Source organism: Bos indicus x Bos taurus, chromosome 15, assembly GCF_003369695.1.
Source record: "Bos indicus x Bos taurus breed Angus x Brahman F1 hybrid chromosome 15, Bos_hybrid_MaternalHap_v2.0, whole genome shotgun sequence".
In the NCBI taxonomy this organism is placed as follows: domain Eukaryota; kingdom Metazoa; phylum Chordata; class Mammalia; order Artiodactyla; family Bovidae; genus Bos; species Bos indicus x Bos taurus.
Window position 1 is genome coordinate 34665822 of NC_040090.1, and position 21409 is coordinate 34687230.

Sequence of the window (21409 nt, forward strand, 5' to 3'; positions counted from 1 at the left end):
ACAGCACTGGATGAATGTGACTGAGAAATTGATATTCTCTGAAGACAAAGAAAAGGGAACTGAACATGGATAAATAGGACTTTCACAAGTGTGAAGTGAAAGTGATTACGTATTTCAAGTGTTACTGAGAATCCATAATCATGTTACCAGGTTACCCTGATTGGACATTTCCTTAGTAAAATAGAAGTGACTCTTGCCTAGGAGGTTGCCAAAATATTATAATACTGATCAGACATAAGGAGACTGAAAAATCTACCATGATACCTAAAAGAAGAGCAAACGTATTGGAATAAATACATAACATTGAGAGAAATGTGCTTCATTTTTGGCATGCTGATTCATCATTGCTACTAAAATAATAAGTAAAAAGACACTTAAAAATGATTTTTACTCTACAGTTTTTAAACAAAGCATGTAACAATTAAAAATGGAAAAAAATGTTTTCAAGAATGGCAATGTCCTGTATGTTGAGAAGTTTTAAATTGTTACAATAACTAACCTAGTCATTTCACATGAGTGGATATTATTAAATATTATGAATAAATATAAAATGTGAAGTAATATTAACAACAAATAACAATTGTTGCTAACATTTATTGAAATGCTAAGTATTTCAATAATTTAATATTTGTGAATGTGAAGAAACACATTTTTAGTTCTAAAAGAAAGAAAGCATAAAAATTGAAAATAGAGAAAAAAATAAATGTACAGCATCAAATATCCCCGATTAAAACCATAGATGAATCAAAAAATATGTTGGGGACAAGGTTGTAACTGTTATTAATGTACTATGACTTCATGAAACAGATTCTACCACCATGGGTTTGTATTTAAATATCTTAGTTTTCAGAAATTTTTTTGTTTGGGAAAAAGAGACCAATCACTCGGTCACGAATCTGCTTGGTCTTGACACCATACACAAGGGGATTGACTGTGGGCGGCACCAGAAGGTACAAACTTGCAAAAATGATATGGACGCTTGGAGGCACCTTCTTGCCAATGCGGTGAGTTAGAAAGCTAAAGAGTGCAGGTGTGTAGGAGACAAGGATAGTGCACACATGGGCAGCACAGGTGCCCAGTGCTTTTGAGCGGGCATGCTGAGAGGAGAGCCGGAAGACCGCCTGGAGGATTTTGAGATAGGATGTGGCTATGAGCCCAAGGTCCAATACCATCACTGAAAGGGCCACACAGATTCCATATGTTCTGTTAACATGGGTGTTTGCACTAGCCAATTTCACCACAGCCATGTGCTCACAATAGGCATGATTGATGACATATTTGGTATAATACGGTAGTCTTCTAATGAGAAAGGGACATGGCAAAACCAGGAAGATAGCTCGGACCACACTAGCTAGACCCATTTTCATGACCATTGTTGTTGTCAGGAGGGTTGTATATTGTAGTGGGATGCAAATAGCTACATAGCGATCAAAGGCCATGGCAACTAAGAGGGCTGACTCAATTATGCAAAATGTGTGGATGAAATACAACTGTGCTAGGCAGATATCAAAGTCAATCCAATGTGCATCCAGCCAAAAGATGCCAAGCATCTTGGGGGCTGTGGAAGACGCAAGGGCCATATCATTCATTGCCAGCATGCCAAGGAAGAAATACATAGGCTGGTGGAGGCTTGGCTCTAGTTTGATAGTAATGATGATTATGCTGTTCCCCAGCAGGGTCAGGGAAAACAGGAGGCAGACAGGAATGCTGATCCAGCAGTGAAAATCTTGCAACCCAGGAATACCAACCAAGAAGAAAGATGAAATGTAGTGATGAGTAGCATTGTCTGCCATGTTAAAAGTCAATAGGTTGTGTGCTTAGACAGAAAGTAGCTGGTCAAATCCCTCTGTGCAGAAAGTAGGATGACAGACTGTTTTTCCGAAGGCCCTATATGTGTGGAATCCAGGCACACTGCAAATGACCTGCTTGAAGGGCTGACTCTTCTTCTAAACCTCTGTCAATCATCAGGTTAACAATGTCCCCATTCTTAGTCCTGGAATCTTCACCTGCAAATGAAAAGATTAAGTTTATTTATTTCAGATATTTTTTCCTGAGTTTTCAATTTTTTTTTTTCCAATTCTCCCTGTAGCATGTATTTCTTGTTAGAGGATCAGTTAGCAACATAATAACTTCATCACTGTGCAAAAGGCAATGTTGGATTCTGATATAAACAGTTTTAGAAAAGAAGTAAGTCAAGTCTTTTAAAGAAAATGGAGATCAAGTATGAATACACATACATAAACACACACAAAAATTAACAGGGATTTCAAAATGCAATCATTATTTTAATAATACTCTTATCCATAGAGCACATAGTAGAATAAGACCTAACTCTAAAGCATAAAAACAAAGCTTATGAAAATAAGGACAATAAGGGCTTAATCATCAACCAAAGACAAATTTTTCCTATTTTAGATTAACTCCTTAAGAAGATCTGAAGATGGACACCATATTACAACCATATAAAAAGGGGAAAAATGGATATTTTATTTCTTTATGCTATCAAATGATCTATACGTGCTGCAAATAAGCACACAAGTGTTGCTAAGCTCAGCCTTGTCTCTGGAATGCCAACAATCCCTGCTGAAGGCAGCCCTACCTCTGACTCCTCTGGCATCCATCCTTCCTGATGAGAGGGAAGAGCAAGGAAAATACAATTCAGCTTTTTTGGTCTTAGCAGCAAAAGTAGTTTCTGATGACTCCTGCTCTGACCACCTTCATTAGTTATGATAACTGGGCCCTATCCTTCCTAAGATCCAGTTTCTACCTAGTACTGTAATTCTGGAATATGCACCCCACTTTTCTTAATGTGCTTTTTAGTATATAATTGTTCCCAATATCTTGCTTTCTGATCCTGAATTCTATTTACATGAAAGTCAATATATATTGAGAAATATACCTAACGGAAATGATTCCTTGTATAGTTGTTTTCATAATATCTGTATGAAAAAAAAAAAAAAACTTGCCTGCTTCTGTGTCTTCCTCTATTAAACATATGATACACTCAACCTATGTGAGTAAGCATTTGAAGTGTATTATTGTAAGAAATTGAAAATGTAAAATCAGTCATAAATATTTCCAAAAAATTCAAAACTTAACTTTAGCTACAATTTAGAATCCTAGAATTTTGGAAATTACTACATAAGTTACCAAGTCTATAACCTAGACAGAGAAAAAAAAAATTAAGACAAAATCTACAATAGTGAACATTCAAGTATGAAAGGTTTTCAAGTATTATTAAACTTCTGCTCTTTGAAAATCCTTAAATGATTGTTTTCTTCTTGGAAATTTTGCCAGGTTCCATTCTTACACCTGCCTCTGGGAGAATCAAACATACAAGAGGTTAACCCACTTCGAAATAAACCCATACCTTTTAGCTAGAAAAAATTACATTACAAACAAGAATAATTTATCTTGATAAATATAAAATAATATTGGAAAAATAGTCTTTTAGTTTCCAATAAATTTACTTATAAGATGATAGCATGTCTAATCAATACCAAGAAAAAGTGACTTCTCCTTGCTTTAAACAACAGAGGCTTTCTGTCAGAGCCCTAGAACGTGGCACACAGATGAGGAAATTATGGAGAACTACCCCTAAATCATACTCTGTTTGTACAGTCACCCTTCCCACCTAGAAGTTCTTCTGTCTTCTCTCATGCTTATGTTGAAAGAAACTTTGGAGAAATTCACTGGTTTCAATAAAGTCATTCTTTATATTAGCCTCAGCAGACAATCTGCTTAGGTAGTCAGAATATCTGCTCAAGACCTCTCTAACATTCTGCTGTCACGTTCATTCCATCTGCTTCTAAACCACATAAGTATCTAATTCTTTCTGACACTCTGGGCTTTGATATTTTGCCTGTTTCTCAGTCAGTCAGCGTTGCCCTTGGCTGAAATCTGCCACTCCAGTAGAGCTGACTCTTTTGGAATGCCATTGTATTTTCTAAACAGTCTTTGTTGAATGCATTATAAACTTTATATTAAGGTATTTTAATAATTACACAAAAAGATACCCCAAAATTAATTCAATAAGTTTTCCCCTCCTCTTCTATGTTATGTATCTTGTTTTGCTGACAACAATAGCCACCCAGCCATTAAATTAGGAATTATCAGAATTATCCTTGCCTCCTCTGTTTATTTCTAGTACCTCAGTCACGCAGCTATTAAGTCCCTATTTCTGTTAGATCTCTTACCTTATGCATTGTGTGCATTTATTTTCAAGTGAATCTCCGTCATCAGACTATGCATATCCAAGAAATGTACACAATCTCAGTAAGTGCTCAGTAGATTCTGAGGAATGGTTGATGTAATGTTTCTCTACATCCTTTACAGTCTCTTAAGAATTTCACAGACCATTATCTTGTTCTCAAGGCTTCTGACTCACCAGAGATGGTTTGTTTATTCATAGTCATTAACTACCCTTCATTTATTTCAACTGTCTTCTTAGAATATGTGCTTTCAAAATTGTTTCTGGTTATGAGTTATATAACCAGAAACTTCCCTGTAGCAGAAATTTCCAAAGACAGTTATGCTCTTCCATAAACAATAGTGATACAGTATGCATATATTTATATGTACAATTTTATTTGGTTCCTCTTTTCTACTACCAAATCACATTACTGATATCACTCAGTTGTTTCTTATAAATGTGTAACATCATTTATACATTTATAAATCCTCCTTTCCTGCTCTACTTTCACCTGCTTTATCTTGAATTCTATCTCACAGCCCATGATATAGCATAGATGATAACAAAAGATAACTGCTGTTCTCTGCAAATCCTCAAATGATAGTCTTGCATTGTAGCATGTAGGCCAATATGCGTATGTGGGAATGGTTTAAAAATATGACAGTGGTTACCATTGGAACAGTGAGGACTCTGTGGTTAAGTTGAGAGTTATGGCTACTTTTTAATGTGCTATTCCAATGCTCAGGAGGCCCCTCTGTTTGAAAGGCTGATGGATCCCTTAGGAGACATAAAGTTGAAAGAGGACTGGGCCAAGAATAAACACAGTGCAATAACAACGTACTTCTGGAATGCGTGTGTATTAAGTCACTTCGGTTGTGTCTGACTCTTTGCAACCCTATGCACTGTAGTCCACCAGGCTCCTCTGTCCAGGGGATTCTCCAGGCAAAAATACTAGAGTGAGTTTTCATGCCATCCCAACCCAGGGATGGAACCATGTCTCCTGCACTGGTGGGTGGGCTCTTTACCACTAGGGCCACCTGGGAAGCCCCATGCTTCTGAAATAGCTATGTTAATATTCTAAACTCCCCAGAGCTTGTATTGATAGCTCTTATGTGTTTCTCCATTGCAGAATGTAGTATTTAAAAAAAATGAATTACGATTAACATACAATATTATATTAGTTTTGTTAATGAATTAGGTCATATGGACCCTTATTTGGGCCTTAGCCCAGCTGAGGCCCCCTGTTTAGGCAAGGAAGTTTCTTTTCCACTTCCAGGTTTGCATAGCCAAAATTAAACCTAAGCTGAGATTGAAGCAGCACAAGTTTTATTCAACTGCCAGAGAATGGAGAAGCAGGGAACTTAGTTCACAAATCAAATTGTCACCGAGGAGATGATTGAAAGTGAAGTGAAAGTGAAAGTTGCTCAGTCATGTCCAACTCTTTGCAATCCCATAGACTATACAATCCATGGAATTCTCCAGGCCAGAATACTGGAGTGGGTAGCCTTTCGCTTTTCCAGGGGATCTCCCCAACCCGGGAATTGATCCCAGGTCTCCCACACTGCAGGCAGATTTTTTACCAGCTGAGTCACAAAGGAGGTCCAAGAATACTGGAGTGGATAGCCTATCCCTTCTCCAGCATATCTTCCCAACCCAGGAATCGAACTGGGGTCTCCTGCAAGCCAGGCTGATTCTTTACCAACTGAGCTATCAGGGAAGCCCAGGGGATGATTAAGGCAAGACTTTAAGGTCAAGGTTAATGGAGGAGGGTGTTGGTATACATCTTAGTTTTCCAGGAACAAATGAGGTTCTTCCTAGAACTGTGGTGCCACTGTTCTTTTGCCCTTGTATGATCATTTTGCATCTGAGTTGTAAGAAGGTAGAACCAATGTGGTGTGGATAGGCAGAGATCTCATGTAATTGGTTGGTGGTGCGTTAATCCGGAGTCAACATCCTCAACCTGGTTTCACAGAGTCTGGGATCTTTGTTCTTGTGATCAGCATATAGTTAACTTCTTCTTCCTAGTGGTGGCTTCACGATATTATTGATAGCCATTGAGGAGGAAGTGAAAGGTCCTTGACTTTGTTTAGTGGTTAAACTATTATTATCTTGTCTTGCTTCATAGTTTTCCTTTCTTTCTGCATTTTCTCTCATGAAATTTATTCTTTGTAACTAGACAAAGGCCTGTGAAGCTAACGTTTTTCTACAAACAAAAGATAGGTGGAGGACAGGATGGGCTCTGTCCTGGGAAGACCCTATAGGTTCCTACTTGGTTATGGTTTCAGGTATAAAACATAGTGATTTAATATTGTTATATATTTGAAAAAGATAGGACACTGAAAGATGAACTCCCGTGGTTGGTAGTTGCCCAATATGCTACTGGAGATCAGTGGCTAAATAACTCCAGAAAGAATAGACAGAGCTGAAGCAAAAACAACACTCAGTTGTGGCTGTGACTGGTGAAAGAAGCAAAGTCCAATCTGTAAAGAGCAATATTGCATAGGAACCTGGAATGCTAGTTTCATGAATCAAGGCAAATTGAAAGTGGTCAAACAGGAAATAGCAAGAGTGAGTGTCAACATTTTAGGAATCAGGGAACTAAAATGGATTGAATAGGTGAATTTAACTCAGATGAACATTATATCTACTACCGTGGGCAAGAATCCCTTTAGAAGAAATAGAGGAGCCATCATAGTTAACAAAAGAGTCAGAGGTGCGGTATTTGGATTCAATCTCAAAAATGACAGAAAGATCTCTGTTCATTTCCTAGGCAAACCATTCAATATCATGGTAATCCAAGGCTATGCCCCGACAAGTAACTGCTGAAGAAGCTGAGTTGAATAGTTCTAAGACCTACGAGACCTTCCAGAACTAACACCCAAAAAAGATGTCCATTTCATTATAGGTGACTGGAATGCAAAAGGAGGAAGTCAAGAAACACCTGGAATAAGAGGCAAATTTGGCCTCGGAGTACAGAATGAAGCAGGGCAAAGGCTAATAGAGTTTTGCCAAGTGAATCCACTGGTCATAGCAAACACCCTCTTCCAACAAATTAAGAGAAGACTCTACACATGGACATCACCAGATGGTCAATACTGAAATCAGATTGATTATATTCTTTGTAGCCAAAGATGGAGAAGCTCCATCTTGTCAGCAAAAACAAGACCGGGAGCTGACTGTGGCTCTCATATCATGAATTCCTCATTGCCAAATTCAGATTTAAATTGAAGAAAGTAGGGAAAACCACTAGATCCTTCAGGTATGACCTAAATCAAATCTCTTATGATTATACAGTGGAAGTGAGAAATAGATTGAGGGATTAGATCTGAAAGAGCACCCGATGAACTATGGATGCAGGTTCCTGATATTGTACAGGAGACAGGGATCAAGACCATCTCCAAGAAAAAGAAACACAAAAGAGGAAATGGCTGTCTGAGGAGGCCTTACAAATAGCTGTGAAAAGAAAAGAAGCAAAAAGCAAAGGAGAAAAGGAAAGATATACCCATTTGAATGCAGAGTTCCAAAAAATAGCAAGGAGAGATAAGAAAGCCTTTCTTAGCGATCAATGCAAAGAAATAGAGGAAAACAACAGAATGGGAAAGACGAGAGATCTCTTCAAGAAAATTAGAGATTCCAAGGGAACAGTTCATGTGAAGATGGGCTTAAAAAGGACAGAAATGGTATGGTCCTAATAGAAGCAGAAGATATTAAGAAGAGGCAGCAAGAATACATGGAAGAACTATATAAAAAAAGATCTTCATGGCCAAGACAATCACAATGGTGTGATCCTCACCTAGAGTCAGACATCCTGGAATGTGAACTCATGGGCCTTAGGAAGCATCACTACAAACAAATCTAGTGGAGGTGATGGAATTCCAGTTGAGCTATTTCAAATCCCGAAAGATGATGCTGTGAAAGTGCTGCACTCAATATGCCAGCAAATTTGGAAAACTCAACAGTGGCTACAGGACTGGAAAAGGTCAGTTTTCATGCCATTCACAAGGAAAGGCACTGCCAGAGAATGCTCCAACTACCATACACTAGCACTCATCTCACACGTTAGTAAAGTAATGCTCAAAATTCTTCAAGCCAGGCTTCAACAGTACATGAACTATGAACTTCCAGATGATCAAGCTGGTTTTAGAAAAGGCAGAGGAACCAGAGATCAAATTGCCAACATTAGCTGGATCATCGAAAAAGCAAGAGAATTCCAGAAAATCATGTATTGCTGCTTTATTGATTATGCCAAAGCCTTTGACAGTGTGGATCACTACAATCTCTGGAAAATTCTGAAAGAGATGGGAATACAAGACCACCTGATCTGCCTCTTGAGAAATGTGTATGCAGGTCAGGAAGCAACAGTTAGAACTGGACATGGAACAACAGACTGGTTCCAAATAGGAAAAGGAGTATGTCAAGGCTGTATATTGTTACCCTGTTTATTTAACTTATATGCAGGGTACATCATGAGAAGCGCTGGGCTGGATGAAACACAGGCTGGAATCAAGACTGCCGGAAGAAATATCAATAATGTCAGATATGCAGATGACACCACCCTTATGGCAGAAAATGAAGAAGAACTAAAGAGCCTCTTGATGAAAATGAAAGAGGATGGTGGAAAAGTTGGCTTAAAGCTCAACATTCAGAAAACTACAATCATGGCATCCAGTCCCATGACTTCATGGCAAACAGATGGGGAAAAAGTGGAAATGGCGACAGACTTTATTTTTCTGGGCTGCAAAATCACTGCAGATGGTGACTGCAGCCATGAAATTAAAAGATTCTTGCTCCTTCAAAGAAAAGTTATGACCAACCTAGACAGCATGTTAAAAAGCAGGGACATTACTTTGCCAGCAAAGGTCCATCTAGTCAAAGCTATGGTTTTCCCAGTAGTCATGTATGGATGTGAGAGTTGGAGTATAAAGAAAGCTCAGGGCCAAAGAATTGATGCTTTTGAACTGCGGTGTTGGAGAGGACTCTTGAGAGGCCTTTGGATTGCAAGGAGATCCAACCAGTCCATCCTAAAGGAAATCAGTCCTGTATATTCATTGGAAGGACTGATGCCAAAGCTGAAACTCCAGTACTTTGGCAACCTGATGCAAAGAACTGACTCTTTTGAAAAGACCCTGATGCTGGGAGAGATTGAAGGCGGGAGGAGAAGGGGACGGCAGAGGATGAGTTGGTTGGATGGCATCACCAACTCAATGCACATGAGTTTGACTAAACTCTGGGAATTAGTGACAGACAGGGAGGCCTGGTGTGCTGCAGTCCATGGGGTCACAAAGAGTCGGACATGACTGAGCAACTGAACTGAATTGATACTGAACTGAACTGATACTGAACTGAAATTTTATTGTAAGAACAATTATCATCCGTCACTATACAAAGTCATTCCAGGATTATTGACTATACACTCCCCCATGAATTGTTTTATAGTGGAAGTTTTTACTTCTTAATCTACTTCACCTATTTTGTCCTTCCCCCCATGGCCCTCCCCTCTGGCAACCACCAATTTGTCCCCGTTTCTATGAGTCTATTTTTATTTTGTTTTGTTTCCTTTTTTTTCTTTTTCAGATTCCATATATAAGTGAAATCATACAGTATTTCTTTTCCCTCTTTGACTTATTTCACTTAGTATATCACCCTCATATCCATCCCTGTTGTTGCAAATGATAAGAATTTATTCCTTTGTATGGCTGAGTAATATTCTATAATCTATCTATCTTATAGATAGGCAGATGTACAGATACATGTACCACATCTATATAGACATACATATATATGCATTCCACATCTTTTTTATCCATTCACCTATGCATGGACACTTAGCTTGCTTTCATATCCTGGCTGTTGTAAATTGGTGACTGCAATTAACATAGGGATTCATGTATCTTTTCAAGTTAGTGTTTTTATTTTCTTTGAATAAATATCCAGAAGTAGAATTGCTGGATTGTATGGTAGTTCTATTCTTATATTTTTGAAGATCTTCCATACTGTTTTCCATACACAATGGCTGAACCAATTTACATTCCCACCAACACTGTTCAGAGATTTCCTTTTGAAAACAGGATCTTGAAAGACTGTTCCATGAAGCACAATCAAATGAGATTCCTGAGATGACAATCAAATATATATTAATAGTTCACTGGAGAAATCTGTGAGAATACTAAGAGCAAATCAGTTTATTGTGGGCAAGCTATCTGAAAACTGAGAGCAGCAAATTACAAACCTTAACTCCAGGATGACTTTCATCAAATTCATACCTGCCTTAGGAAAAGATTAAGGTCATCTGAAAGTGTAAAGGTAGTTCAGGATATTTTATGAGCTGTGTTCTGTTATTTATTTTCCCTAGTGTAATCTTACTGAGACAAAATTTCCACACATCCAAGCACTCTAACTTTCTTCTTCCCTATTAATATGTGCTCACATACATTTACAGGCTCATGGGTATTAAGTCCTTCACAGTTAGTGAGTCTGGATTATTCTCCATTATGGCCCAATTTGTCTCTTGTTTTTCCAACTGTGCAATACGTGATCATATTGCATTATTTCTTTATATTCCTGGCAATTGTAATGTTTTTATTTTTTTATTATCTAATAATGGGCCCTTAAATGGTTTTTCTGTATCTTTAAAATTTTTACCTTCTTCATTACTACAGGGTTTGAACGTTTACTCATATATTGGAGAGTATTTTGTCATTTTTCTCTTCTGTAAATTGTTTGTTTATACTTTTAAGTTTTCTTTTGGAGAGGCTGAATTTTTCTTATGAATTTGTGAATGTTCTTGGATATTTTCACCTAAATCTTGCCCCAAACTTTGAAAATATGTCTTACCATTTACTCTACTACCTTTGTCTAGAGTGTGTCAGCTCTACAAAAATTCTATATTTTACTTAAAGTAATGAAAATCTTTCACTATGTTTTCTACTTTGGAATTTTCATACTTATTTGAAGTTATCTTCCTGAATTAACTTTTACTAACTTAAAAGCAGAGGTGGCGAGAATATACAGAAGAACTGGACAAAAAAGAGCTTCACAACCAAGATAATCACGATGGTATCATCATTCACCTAGAGCCAGACATCCTGGAATGTGAAGTCAAGTGGGCCTTAGAAAGCATCACTACGAACAAAGCTAGTGGAGGTGATGGAATTCCAGTGGAGCTATTTCAAACCCTGGAAGATGATGCTTTGAAAGAGCTGGACTCAATATGCCAACAAATTTGGAAACCTCAGCAGTGGCCACAGGACTGGAAAAGGTCAGTTTTCATTCCAATCCCAAAGAAAGGCAATGCCAAAGAATGCTCAAACTACTGCACAATTGCACTCATCTCACACACTAGTAAAGTAATGCTAAGCCAGGCTTCAGCAATATGTGAACTGTGAACTTCCAGATGTTCAAGCTGGTTTTAGAAAAGGCAGAAAAACCAGAGATCAAATTGCCAACATCTGCTGGATCATCGAAAAAGCAAGAGAGTTCCAGAAAAACATCTATTTTTGCTTTATTGACTATGCCAAAGTCTTTGACTGTGTGGATCACAATAAAATGTGGAAAATTCTGAAAGAGATGGGAATACCAGACCACCTGACCTGCCTCCTGAGAAATCTATATGCAGGTCAGGAAGCAACAGTTAGAACTGGACATGGAACAACAGACTAGTTCCAAATAGGAAAAGGAGTACATCAAGGCTGTATATTGTCACCTGGCTTATTTAACTTACACGCAGAGTACATCATGAGAAACGCTGGGCTGGAAAAAGCACAAGCTGGAATCAAGATTGCCGGGAGAAATATCAATAACGTCAAATATGCAAATCACACCACCCTTATGGCAGAAAGTGAAGAGGAACTAAAAAGCCTCTTGACGAAAATGTAAGAGGAGAGTGAAAAAGTTGGCTTAAAGTTCAACATTCAGAAAACGAAGATCATGGCATCTGGTCCCATCACTTCATGGGAAATAGGCGGGGAAACAGTGGAAATAGTGTCAGACTTTATTTTGGGGGGCTCCAAAATCACTGCAGATGGTGACTGCAGCCATGAAATTAAAAGATGCTTACTCCTTGGAAGGAAAGTTATGACCAACCTAGATAGCTTATTCAAAAGCAGAGACATAACTTTGCCAACAAAGGTCTGTCCACTGGTCATGTATGGATGTGCGAGTTGGACTGTGAAGAAAGCTGAGCACTGAAGAGTTGATGCTTTTGAACTGTGGTGTTGCAGAAGACTGTTGAGAGTCCCTTGGACTGCAAGGAGATCCACCCAGTCCATTCCAGAAGAGATCAGCCCTGGGTGTTCTTTGTTTTTGTTTTTTTAATTTAATTTTATTTTTTAACTTTACAATATTGTATTGGCTTTGCCATATAAATCATGCTAGAGCTGAAACTCCAGTACTTTGGCCACATCATGCGAAAAGTTGACTCATTGGAAAAGACTCTGATGCTGGGAGGGATTGGGGGCAGGAGGAGAAGGGGATGACAGAGATGAGATGGCTGGATGGCATCACCGAGTCGATGGACGTGAGCTTCAGTGAACTCTGGGAGATGGTGATGGACAGGGAGGCCTGGTGTGCTGCACTTCATGGGGTCGCAAAGAGTTGGACATGACTGAGAGACTGACCTGAACTGAACTGAACTGAACTTCACAGCTTTAACTTAAGATTTTGGTATTTTACGCAGTCAGAGTATGGCCTTCTGTCTATATGATATTAAGTAGAAATCCACTTTTATTTACTGATTTTATATAAAGAGTCAATTTTACGAGAGATATCAAAAATATATCTGCATTTTTTTTTCATCTTTTTGTAGTGATTTATCATGTGAAGGTGAACGTGTTAGTCGCTTAGTCCTGTTAGACTCATTGTGACCCATGGACTGAGGCCCACCAGGCTCCCTTCTCTGTCTATGAAATTCTCCAGGCAAGAATTCTGGAGTGGGTAGTCATTCCCTTCTCTAGGGAATCTTCTTGTCCCAGGGATCGAACCCGCGTACCCTGCATTGCAGGCAGATTGCAGATTCTTTATAGTCTGAGCCAGTAGGGAAGCCCTCTTAAAATTATTTTAAATTCCTGTATATAAATGGATGTATCTCTATTATACTTTGCAGTTGGTTTTATAGTTCTATATATCTTTTTGAGACTATATTTAACATTTTATTAGCATGTTTTTGAGTTATAAAGCATGTTTTTGAGTTTTAAAGCTCTGACTCTTACTTTTAAAAAGTGACTATTTCATCTATTAACATTTAATTTTCCTTACAGTAGGTTATCATATTCCCCAAAAAATGCAATTAAAAGAATGGTTTGTATTGCATTGAATTGTGAATGACAATGTATTTTAATAACTTCATTGATTAATTCAGGTCATTTCAGTTAGATTAAAATTAAAAGATATACTTAATATTTGGGGCTGATTTCTAGATACTTTATAACATTTATTTTATAAATGTGTAATCTTATTTTAAATCATATTTGATACTGTATATTCCTTATATATTTTTAAAGTTAATATTGTGTCAGAAATAATTGCTTCATCTATGTATTAGCTAGTTTTGCTGGGAAAATTAATATATTTCATATTTTAAATGGCAATTTGATTTCTTCTTATCCAGTCTTTACATGTCATGGTTCTTTATAACACTGACAAGTAATCTATTTTTGCATATGAATGGTGGTGGTGGTTTAGTCTCTCAGTCGTGTCTGACTCTTGCAACCCCATGGACTGTAGCCTGCCAGGCTCTTCTGTCCATGGGATTCTCCAGGCGAGAATGCTGGAGTGGGTTGCCATTTCCTTCTCCAGGGGATCTTCCTGATTCAGAAATAGAACCAGGGTCTCCTCCATTGCAGGCAGATTCTTTATCTGACTGAGCTACAGGAAAGCCCCTTGCATATAAATACTAAAACTGAAACTAAACCTGTGTTTCTTTTGTGTTCTCTAAATCTCCAATAAATTAAATTGATGAAGATTTTTGTTCAAAATTTTATATCATTCCTATTTTTTCCTGATATATTAATTACTGAGAGAAGAACATTAAAGTCTTCACTGATTTTGGTACTTTTTTCTATTTTCTCCTTTATTTCTCTTTGTTTTGGTTTCATGAATTTTGAAAATCAAGTATTAAATATAAAACATAAACAAAACTGTAAGAACTCCTGAATTTCCTGTCTGGAAGGCCCATAAGAAACCCCAATGAAAGCCTGTCATCAAAAACTTAGAGTCAAGCTGCAAAGACTTATGATCAGGCTGTAACGGCCTTCAATCCCCTTATGAGTATCTCAACTGTGGCTTCTAAGGCTTTTGCATTTAAAAATCCCTCACCCCCTCATCTGTCTCCTCACCAGGAGGATTCTTTTTTCCCTAGTTGCCCAAGGTCATGTGTCCCGGTTTGCAAACCTTGTGAACAATAAAGCCATTCTTTTGCTTCAAGATAATTCTGATTCTTTTCTGAAATTTATTCTCATTTAGGAAGACATTACCCAAGAGTGGGATTGTTGGATTATATGAAACGTGTATTTAATTTTAAAGGAACTGCCAAATTATTTTTTCACATGTTTGTAGAATTTTGCATTTCTATTAGCAATCATAATGCTAATAATTCCAGCACCTCCACAAACTTGATACCACTTAGTATTTGATTTTTGTCTGCTTTTTTATTTGATCATTCTATTGGGTGCCTACTCTTATGTCATCATGGTTTTAATTTGCATTTCTTTTATAGATAATTATGTTGAAAATCTTTTTATGTGCTTACCATTCTTATATTCTCTTTGGAGAAATATCAGTTCAAGCTTTTAAAGTACTTTCTAAAGTTTTATTTGCTGTCAATTTGTTGAATTTTGACAATTCTTGATATATTCTAGAAAATATGATCCATGAGTTTTATCTTAGGTTATAGTTAGTCTTTTCATTTATTTTTTTAACATTGTGTTTTCACACCAAAATTTTTTAATTTTTGTGAAGCCAAATGCACATACTTAAAGTCAAAGCTAGACAAACTGAAACTCAATGATCTTTTTTTGTTTGTTTGTTTCTTTTGATCACAACCCTCTTCTTCTACCTCTTGGTGGGGATCAAGGCTAATAGGGCAGTGACATCTCCCTGCTGCTGTGGCTCCCAGGGCTCCTGCCTTTGCACCTGTACTTCTGCACACAGAGCTCTTCCAACAGGTTCTGCCAACTTTGCTGGGCCCAGGAGCCCTCTCACAGCCTGGCCACCTGTGTCCTCTTGGGATCTGCTCCCTTAATGACTTTTCTTGAAGGCATCATAGAACTGAGATTACAGGGCAAGTCACCGCCCCCAAATAGAAGCTTTGAGTTTCTTCTTAGTGCCTTAGACAAGAATAAAAGGATAGACTGCAGAATGTAAAGGTATATTTAAATACCTTATCATCTTTATTGACTTTACCCCTAATTTATTCTATTTGGATGAATTATTTTGTTTCCAGCTTTTTAATGCTGCTTCTCTCTCTCGCTCTTTTTTTTGAATCTGTGTTTAAGTATTCTCAGTTTAAACACACAAACTGATATTATTCATGGTATCCTCATATTTAATGGGCTTCCCTTGTGGCTCAGCTGGTAAAAAATCCACCTCCATTGCAGGAGACCTGGGTTCAATCTCTGGGTTGGGAAAAAAGGCTACTCATTCCAGTATTCTGGCATAGAAAATTCCATGGACAGTATAGTCCATGGGGTCTCAAAGAGTTGGACACAACTGAGTGACTTCTACTTTCATATTTAATAATTAGCAATACTATCTGAAAAAATCTATTTTCAGAAGTTAAAAATTAATTTAGCTCATACTGTACATGCTAAATTCCAAAATCTGTTCTAAGCACACTTTGTGTTAATCATTTACTCCTTGCTTTAATCTTCTGAATTACATCTTTATAAACCTTTTATGGATGAAAGAACTGACATACACCTATCAGTTTAAGAACATATCCAAAGACACAACTGATTCAAGCATTCTGTCAAAAGAGATTACACTCTTAACCACTATGCAATGTTTTTCTATCCAGGTGAGATGGTCCCTACTGGGAATAATTGTCAATATTCTGTGCAATAAAAGATATTGACCACAGGTCCTGATAGTGACTTGAGTGTACAAAGAATGAATTCTTTACTGTTTAAGCCCATTGTATAGTATTAAGTTGGGTAAGTTATATGAACATATTAGGGACTGATTGAAATCATAACATATTGGTCAACTAATGGTTTGATTGAAAGAAATTTCTCTTCCTTATGATTAAATTATTTTGGTTTTGCTATAAGTCACCATAGTTATCCTAGCTTATATTGTGACACAGAAAGCTATTACCTTCCTTATCAGAAGTCTAGACTGCAAACAACTGTAGTTTTGGTTCATATATACATTTTAGGTAATAAAGGCAATTAAAGTTTGCCTAAAGGCATACTAATTAATAAAAATAAAACTGTGGTTAGTATGAATTGATAAAACATATATTCAAAAATCAACCTGAGCAAATGAACTGAGAGTTTTTATATTCTTAAACTACTTATTTAGTTAAATTACATTTGGGGATATGATGTAATATAATATTGAAACAATTGGCTATTAAAGTATATTATTTTCAATAATAAAAATTATTAGTGAAATATATTAAATATTTTCCAAGTGGCACTTTTGGATACCATTCTAATTTGGTTTTATTATAACATAAGTTTATAAAGATTGTTTTTTTAAAGTAAAATATACAGCAAAAAAGTATTGCTGCTATAAGGCATCAGTTCACTTCAGTCACTCAATTCATGTCCAATTCTTTGTGACTTCATAGGCTGCAGCATGCAAGGTTCCTTGTCCATCATCAACTCCCAGAGCTTGCTCAAATTCATGTCCATCGAGGTAGTGATGGAATCCAACCATCTCATCCTCTGTTGTCCCCTTCTCCTGCCTTCAATCTTTCCCAGCATCAGGGTCTTTTCCAATGAGTCATTTCTTCACATCAGGTGGCCAAAGTATTGGAGTTGCAAATACAGCATCAGTCCTTCCAATGAATATTCAGGATTGATTTCCTTTAGGATGGACTGGTTTGATATCCTTGCAGTCCAAGGGACTCTCAAGAGTCTTCTCCAACACCGCAGTTCAAAAACATCAATTCTTCCGCACTCAGCATTCTTTATAGTCCAACTCTCACATCCATACATGACTGCTGGAAAAACTTTGACTAGATGGACCTTTGTTTTGACTAGACGGACCTTTGCTGGCAAAGTATGTCTCTGCTTTTTAATATGCCATCTAAGTTAGTTATTAGACCACTAGAGCATTCAGGTATGACCTAAATCAAATCCCTTATGATTATACAGTGGAAGTGAGGAATAGATTTAAGGGACTAGATCTGATAGACAGAGTGCTTGATGAACTATGGACAGAGGTTTATGACATTGTACAGGAGACAGGGATCAAGACCATCTCCATGGAAAAGAAATGCAAAAAAGCAAAATGGCTGTCTGAGGAGGCCTTACAAATAGCTGTGTAAAACAAAGGAGAAAAGGAAAGATATAAGCATCTGAATGCAGAGTTCCAAAGAATAGCAAGAAGAGATAAGAAAGCCTTCCTCAGGGATTAATGCAAAGAAATAGAGGAAAACAACAGAATGGGAAAGACTAGAGATCACTTTAAGAAAATTAGAGATACCAAGGGAACATTTCATGCAAAGATGGGCTCAATAAAGGACAGACATGGTATGGACCTAACAAAAACAGAAGATATTAAGAAGAGGTGGCAAGAATACACAGAAGAACTGTACAAAAAAGATTTTCATGACCCAGATAATCACTATGATGTGATCACTGACCTAGAACCAGACATCCTGGAATGTGAAGTTAAGTGGGCCTTAGAAAGCATCACTATGAACAAAGCTAGTGGAGGTGATGGAATTCCAGTGGAGCTATTCCAAATCCTGAAAGATGATGCTGTGAAAGTGCTGCACTCAGTATGGCAGCAAAATTGGAAAACTCAGCAGTGGCCACAGGACTGGAAAAGGTCAGTTTTCATTCCAATCCCAAGAAAGGCAATGCCAAAGAATGCTCAAACTACCACACAATTGCACTCATCTCACACGCTAGTAAAGTAATGCTCAAAATTCTCCAAGCCAGGCTTCAGCAATACGTGAACCGTGAACTTCCAGATATTCAAGCTGGTTTTAGAAAAGGCAGAGGAACCAGAGATCAAATTGCCAACATCCACTGGATCATCGAAAAAGCAAGAGAGTTTCAGAAAAACATCTATTTCTGTTTTATTGACTATGCCAAAGTCTTTGACTCTGTGGATCACAATAAACTGCAGAAAATTCTGAAAGAGATGGGACTACCAGACCACCTGACCTGCCTCTTGAGAAACCTATATGCAGGTCAGGAAGCAACAGTCAGAAGTGGACATGGATCAACAGACTGGTTCCAAATAGGAAAAGGAGTACATCAAGGCTGTATATTGTCACCTGGCTTATTTAACTTATACTCAGAGTACATCATGAGAAACGTTGGGCTGGAAGAAGCACAGGCTGGAATCAAGATTGCTGGCAGAAATATCAATAACCTCAGATATGCAGATCACACCACCCTTAAGGCAGAAAGTGAAAAGGAACTAAAAAGCCTCTTGATGAAAGTGAAAGTGGAGAGTGAAAAAGTTGCCTTAAAGCTCAACATTCAGAAAACGAAGATCATGGCATCTGGTCCCATCACTTCATGGCATATAGATGGGGAAACAGTGCAAACAGTGCCAGACTTTATTTTTTGGGGCTCCAAAATCACTGCAGATGGTGACTGCAGCCATTAAATTAAAAGACGCTTACTCCTTGGAAGGACAGTTATGACCAACCTAGACAGCGTATTGAAAAACAGAGATATTACTTTGCCAACAAAGGTCTGTCTAGTCAAGGCTATGGTTTTTCCAGTGGTCATGTACAGGTGTGGGTTGGACTGTGAAGAAAGCTGAGGCCCGAAGAATTGATGCTTTTGAAATGTGCTGTCAGAGAAGACTCTTGGAGTCTCTTGGACCACAAGGAGATCCAACCAGTCCATCCGAAAGGAGATCAGTCCTGGGTGTACATTGGAGGGACTGATGCTGAAGCTGAAACTCCAGTACTTTGGCCACCTCATGCAAAGAGTTGACTCATTGGAAAAGACCCTGATGCTGGGAGGAATTGGGGGCAGGAGGAGAAGGGGACAACAGAGGATGAGATGGCTGGATGGCATCACCGACTCGATGGACATGTGTTTTGGTGAACTCCGAGGGTTGATGATAGCAGGGAGGCCTGGCGTGCTGTGATTCATGGGGTTGTAAAGAGTCAGACACAACTGAGCGACTGAATATGATCTTATTTTTCTTAATGTTGAGTTTTCAGCCAAAATTTTCACTCTCCTCTTTCACTTTCATTAAGAGGATTTTTAGTTCTTCTTCGCTTTCTGCCATAAGGGTGGTGTCATCTGCATATCTTACATTATTGATATTTCACCTGGCAATCTTGATTCCAGCTTGTGCTTCATCCAGCCTGGCATTTTGCATTATGTACTCTGCATAGAAGTTAAATAAGCAGGGTGACAATATATAGCCTTGATGTACTCCTTTCCCTATTTGGAACCAGTCTGTTGTTCCATGTCCAGTTCTAACTGTTGCTTCTTGACCTGCATACAGATTGCTCAGGAGGCAGGAAAGGTGGTCTGGTATTCCCATGTCTTGAAGAATTTTCCACAGTTTGTCATAATTAAGGCATAGAAAACCCCAGAAAAAATAGTTGGAGACTAGAGCTGTGTTAATCATCACTGTAGCCATGACTTTGAGGATCATGTTCCACAAATGTGGGCTGGAATTTACAAGTTTTCGTTTTCAGAAACTTTTTTGTTTGGGAAAAAGAGACCAATCACTCGGTCACGAATCTGCTTGGTCTTGACACCATAGACAAGGGGATTGACTGTGGGCGGCACCAGAAGGTATAAACTTGCAAAAATGATATGGACACTTGGAGGCACCTTCTTGCCAATGTGGTGAGTTAGAAAGCTAAAGAGTGCAGGTGTGTAGGAGACAAGGATAGTGCACACATGGGCAGCACAGGTGCCCAGTGCTTTTGAGCGGGCATGCTGAGAGGAGAGCCGGAAGACCGCCTGGAGGATTTTGAGATAGGATGTGGCTATGAGCCCAAGGTCCAGTACCATCACTGAAAGGGCCACACAGATTCCATATGTTCTGTTAACATGGGTGTTTGCACTAGCCAATTTCACCACAGCCATGTGCTCACAATAGGCATGATTGATGACATATTTGGTATAATATGGTAGTCTTCTAATGAGAAAGGGACCTGGCAAAACCAGGAAGATAGCTCGGACCACACTAGCTAGACCCATTTTCATGACCATTGTTGTTGTCAGGAGGGTTGTATATTGTAGTGGGATGCAAATAGCTACATAGCGATCAAAGGCCATGGCAACTAAGAGGGCTGACTCAATTATGCAAAATGTGTGGATGAAATACAACTGTGCTAGGCAGATATCAAAGTCAATCCAATGTGCATCCAACCAAAAGATGCCAAGCATCTTGGGGGCTGTGGAAGACGCAAGGGCCATATCATTCATTGCCAGCATGCCAAGGAAGAAATACATAGGCTGGTGGAGGCTTGGCTCTAGTTTGATGGTAATGCTGATTATGCTGTTCCCCAGCAGGGTCAGGGAAAACAGGAGGCAGACAGGAATGCCGATCCAGCAGTGAAAATCTTGCAACCCAGGAATACCAACCAAGAAGAAAGATGAAATGTAGTGATGAGTAGCATTGTCTGCCATGTTAAAACTGGACAGTTCCCATGCTCCGATAAAAATAGGCAAGTGAATCTCCCTATGAGCCAAAAGAAGGATGACAGATTAATTCTTCCATGGTCCTGTATATGGAATTTTTAGACACTTTAAAATGGTCTTTCTGAGGAGCTGACTTTTCTTAAAAACTTCTGCTATCCTGCTGCTGCTGCTGCTAAGTTGCTTCAGTTGTGTCCAACTCTGTGCGACCCCATTGACGGCAGTCCACCAGGCTCCACCGTCCCTAGGATTCTCCAGGCAAGAACACTGGAGTGGGTTGCCATTTCCTTCTCCAATGCATGAAAGTGAAAAGTGAAAGTGAATTCACTCAGTAAATGTCTGACTCTTCGTGACCCCATGGACTACAGCCTACCAGGCTCCTCTGTCCATGGGATTTTTCAGGCAAGAGTACTGGAGTGGGTTG

The 21409-nt window shown here is 38.4% G+C and overlaps 2 protein-coding genes across 2 annotated transcripts; both read right to left on the bottom strand.

Annotated features, from left to right (window-relative positions):
* Positions 1-839: 839 nt before the first annotated feature.
* On the bottom strand, positions 840-1793 carry LOC113904938 (putative olfactory receptor 52P1). Its single transcript, XM_027562003.1, has one exon. The coding sequence runs from the start codon at positions 1791-1793 to the stop codon at positions 840-842; it is 954 nt and encodes a 317-aa protein (XP_027417804.1).
* An 18220-nt stretch (positions 1794-20013) lies between these two features.
* LOC113904939 (putative olfactory receptor 52P1) lies at positions 20014-20976 on the bottom strand. The gene has a single exon (XM_027562004.1). The coding sequence runs from the start codon at positions 20974-20976 to the stop codon at positions 20014-20016; it is 963 nt and encodes a 320-aa protein (XP_027417805.1).
* Positions 20977-21409: the final 433 nt, after the last annotated feature.

Bases quoted from the DNA above. Each gene is read 5' to 3' on its own strand.
- LOC113904938 (XM_027562003.1), bottom strand. From the start codon at position 1,793: ATGGCAGACAATGCTACTCATCACTACATTTCATCTTTCTTCTTGGTT.
- LOC113904939 (XM_027562004.1), bottom strand. From the start codon at position 20,976: ATGGCAGACAATGCTACTCATCACTACATTTCATCTTTCTTCTTGGTT.